The 4,321-nt window shown below is 39.6% G+C and overlaps 1 protein-coding gene across 1 annotated transcript; it reads right to left on the reverse strand.

The window, feature by feature from the left end:
* Positions 1–1,276: 1,276 nt before the first annotated feature.
* On the reverse strand, positions 1,277–3,668 carry LOC111594902 (putative odorant receptor 92a). Its single transcript, XM_023308387.2, has 3 exons — positions 2,863–3,668; positions 1,564–1,762; positions 1,277–1,492 (listed from the first exon to the last, which is right to left on the reverse strand). Exons 1-3 carry the CDS (start codon positions 3,666–3,668, stop codon positions 1,280–1,282), a joined length of 1,218 nt encoding a protein of 405 aa, XP_023164155.1. The 3' UTR covers positions 1,277–1,279.
* Positions 3,669–4,321: the final 653 nt, after the last annotated feature.

The following is a 4,321-nucleotide window of genomic DNA, read 5'->3' on the forward strand; positions in this document are numbered from 1 at the left end:
GTGTGTCTCACCACTCACTAAACAGGACAACAGAATCAAAATGCTACGCCGACAATCGATGTGACTTGCAAATTTAATTGTCGAACAATTAAATTAATTGATTAACAGGTGATTGACGTATCAATTGTTCCCAAATAGTTAAATACCTAATTGCACGTGTAATCAAAACTAATTTAAGGGCGGAAAGAAAATTGTGTCATTTATAAAGGTAGTGAGAGGCAAATGCTGAGTGCGAGCGAGGGAGATGGGAAGAGAGAGAGAGAGAGGGTGGAAGAAAGAGCGAGATGGAGAGAGCAAGTAAAGCGGAGAGGCAGAAAGGGCGAGAGCAGCTGTAGAATGAAAGTGTGAAGAGAAAGTGGAAGCCAAAGAAAAGGAAACGTGATGCAGAGAAATAACAGAGAGACAGATAACATAGAGATAACAGTTAGATAACAGAGGGGTAACATAGAGATAGAGAGATAACAGATAGATAAAAGAGAGGTAACAGAGAGACACCAGAGAGATTACATAGATATAACAAAGAGAGAGAGAGCGTGAGAGAGAAAGATAAATAGAGAACGAGATAGAAAGGAAAAAGTGAGAGAGGGAAGGAGAGAGGGAATGAGGGAGAGAAACAGTTGAAGAGAGCGAGATGAACAAGTAGATAATGGCGGAGAGAATAAGAGAGGAAGTTGAGAAAGGCTTAGGCAGATAGCCAAGCAAAGAGAGACTTAGAGTTTGATGAATAGATAGAGAAAGGCAGAGAGAAACAGATGGATACAGAGTAACAGTTCGAGAGCATAAGAAAAGACGAATTGTAAGAGGAATCAGAGTAGATAGAGTAAGAGAAAGGGAAAGAAAAAAGAGAGCGCAGCATTTAGATTGAGAATGAGGCTACAATATAGCAATATGTGCAGATATATTACTATATATATATACTATATAATAAGGTCAATGTAAGTTCGAGTGGTGAACATAATCTCGCTAAGCAGTCATTGAGTCTGTTGCGAGAGACAACAAAAAGCAGATCTGACTTCTGGTCAAGTCAAACTGGATATCAAATATTATATGAATAATTATATATATATATATATATAAATAATTTATAATATAATTTATAAGTATATAATATATATAAACATTTATAAGACTCAGGGCAATTAAAAAAAAAAAAAGTTTCAACTGCTCCAAATAAAAAGAAATCCCATTTCGATTAATTAAGCAGCTGCTCGATTTATTATCAGGCAATCAAGACATTAACCATAAACGTGACGATCTGAAGCGCTGATCTGTTTGCCGTTCAGCCATAGTAGGTGGTGCGCAGCAGTGCGAAGAACTGATACGACATGCTGATGACCTTCATGAACGTGTTGAACGATATGGGCGGAAAGGTGGGCGGCCGTATCGAGGCGGGCTTCTGGCTGCGCATTATAATGTAGCGCATGATCTGCTTGTACTTGGAGCTGCAGGGCAGCCAGTTGTGATTGAAGGCCGAGTGGCCGATGCGAGAGCTCTGCAAATAAAATCACGAGGCGAATGCCGTACATAGTCAGGCAACAATTGCAATTGGCCCACAGCACTCACCGACGAGATCATCTCATCGCCATAGTAGCACACCACAAACACCTGGACCAGCGAGGCCGAGAAGAAGATGAAGTACAGCACAATATCCTCCACGTTCGAGGCCGTTATCTGAAAGCCAGCGAAGCAGATCACCAAAGAGGCGGCTATAAAGTTCCACAGGATCGTAAAGCTGAAGATGTTGTTCACCTCCTCGCTGAGACTGTGTGAGGCAAAGATTTAGATTTCGATTTAGATAAGAGCAAATATTGACTAATATTATGATTCGATTATATTTAAATTTGTACTTCAATTTTTGTGATTTTTTTTTTTAAAAATTTTTGTTCCAGTTAAAGCTGGAACTCAACCAGTCGCCTTTTGGCAAAGACTAAAAGGATGTTAATAAATTTTAAATAACTATTAAGCGGGCTGTTTATATAAGATAATATGACATATCATATATATACGTTGCTTGCCTCTTTGTTTCATATATTTTTATGTGCATTGCTTCATTGGCTTCGAGTTAATTTAGCTTGAAAATTTTTAAATTATTTTTTTAGGCAAAAAAAAATTTTGTTATGAAATGTTTTTGAAAAAATAGGTAAAAATTGCTTTAAAAATTCTTATATAGAGATAAAAAATTTGTAACTGCTTAAACTTTGTTATATAAAAAAAATTATTTATATAATATATTTATTGAAGATTGCTCTGATTAACATTGGTTTGAAGAAGTGCTAAGTAGCATTAGGAGAGCAGAATGAAGCAAAGGTAAGAACCAATTGCAACAGCAAATGTAAGTCTTCTAGGGAATGTTGCTGTGTGAGAGAGCCGAGAGAGAGCGAGAGAGTGAAAGAGCGAGATAGACATAGAACGAGAGTCTCTCGATATTTGAATTTAAAGGAGACAACGCAAAACTTCAATTGAAGTCTGACGAGGACATTCCATAAAACCAACCTACTCTAGCTCACTGCACGAGCGAGTATGATGTTGTGATATATGAGCTGATTTGCTAAGTAAGCAATATATTATATTGCTTATACAGGGAAACAGTATGAATAGACTAGCACTATATGGACTAAAGATATGGAAAAACTTCTGAACTAGCAAGAGTTTGCTCTATAGTTAAAATCCTCTGGGATATTGCGCATCAATCATTCCAGAACAAAGCGCTAGAGAGATATATATATAATATAATAGATATATAATTTAGATATTCAAATAATAATTGTGTAGCTAGCGCACTGAGATCTATAAATACATAACCCTAAAACTTTTGAGCACGAAGTATAGAGATCCATAGCTCGTATTTCCCATTGAACTTACTCCAGGGCACGCGAATGATAAACGACAAGATTTTGGGCAAACTTAATATTCTCGTCCTCGGTGTGATCGTCGCCGTTGTAGGCCTCCAGTGTGTCGGCCATGTAGTTGAAGTGCATCGTCAGCTGGGTGACGGTGGTGATGAGCAGGAGATCGACGCACACATAGGAGACGCCGGCGACGTAGGCGCAGTGCGCCAGTCCCCAGTAGGAGATCCAATAGATGGTTATGTCCGTCTCGGCGTCGTAGGGGAAGAGTATGTGAAAGCCGTAGTTACGCTCAAATATCTCGGAGCCCATGAAATAGTATTTGATGGTCGACTTGATAGCCGGATAGAAGCTGAACGAGGAGGTGTACGTCATGCAGAGTATGGTGAATAGCCACATCACACGGTTCATGTGCCTGTCGTAGTAGGCCACATTGTAGGCTTCCTGCTGCTGCTTGGTGATTGGGAACAGCTCACTCAGATCGTCCAGCAGCTTGACTAAGATCTTCCGGTTCACCGTCAAGCCGAACTGCTTGAAGTCGGACATGAAGCTGAAGCCAATGCAGGGCGCCACAGCTGTCGCCTCCAGCAGCGTTGTCGTCGACGATATATGGACTATAAAGTACGCTATCTCACCGACCACGTACGCATTGAAGTTGAGAAATCCCAGCACCAGATAGAAACGCAACAGATAGCGACGCAGCAGATTCTTGTCACGCTCCGAATACAGATCCTCGCCAATCGTCTTGTAAAAGACCATCGGGAAGCGCGTCAGATCCTCAAAGGTGTACAGCTCCCGTTTCTCCTTCTTGCGCCCGAACATCTCGACGAATTGCAGTTAACTCAGTTGGCTCAGCCCCGACTGGCCTTTTATACTGTGCGACCGCATGAAATTCACATGAGGGAAGCCAGACAGTTGGGTCGACCCGTTGCTCAATATTATTTATAGTAATTATGAACACCTGCTCCATGCCGTGCCAATGCTTAAACTTTAATGCAGCTATTAGCTCGACGCCTAAATAGTTCATTTGACCAAATTACTTAACTAACAGCCCAATTCATTTGCTCGCAGTGTTTGCGCTGGCTACGTTTCGATGGGTTCAAGTTTTTTGTTAGCAACTCGAAGATATAAAGAAAACTTCATTTAGATTTGTAAAGTTGGCGGAACTTAAGAGAAAACTTATGGCATTCTTTCTATAAAACTAGGTTTTTCTCCACACTGATCTATAAGCATATATATACGTTGTCGAAGTGCCAACAGTTTTTTTAGAGTTGCACAAGTTTAGATCATAACAAAAGTAAGAAATTTATTTTTAATATCAATAAAATGGAGTTTGTTTGACTGAGCATCTTATGACATTAATGTTTCAATATAATTTCAGGATTTCGACAAAAGTTTGTATCTTATACGCACTTCAAATGTAACAATTCTGCCATGGACAAAGTGAACAATAAATTTGATGTATTGAACGATTA

The sequence above is a fragment of the Drosophila hydei genome, unplaced genomic scaffold (genome assembly GCF_003285905.1).
Source record: "Drosophila hydei strain 15085-1641.00,03,60 unplaced genomic scaffold, DhydRS2 tig00000090-arrow-arrow-pilon, whole genome shotgun sequence".
Lineage (NCBI taxonomy): Eukaryota > Metazoa > Arthropoda > Insecta > Diptera > Drosophilidae > Drosophila > Drosophila hydei.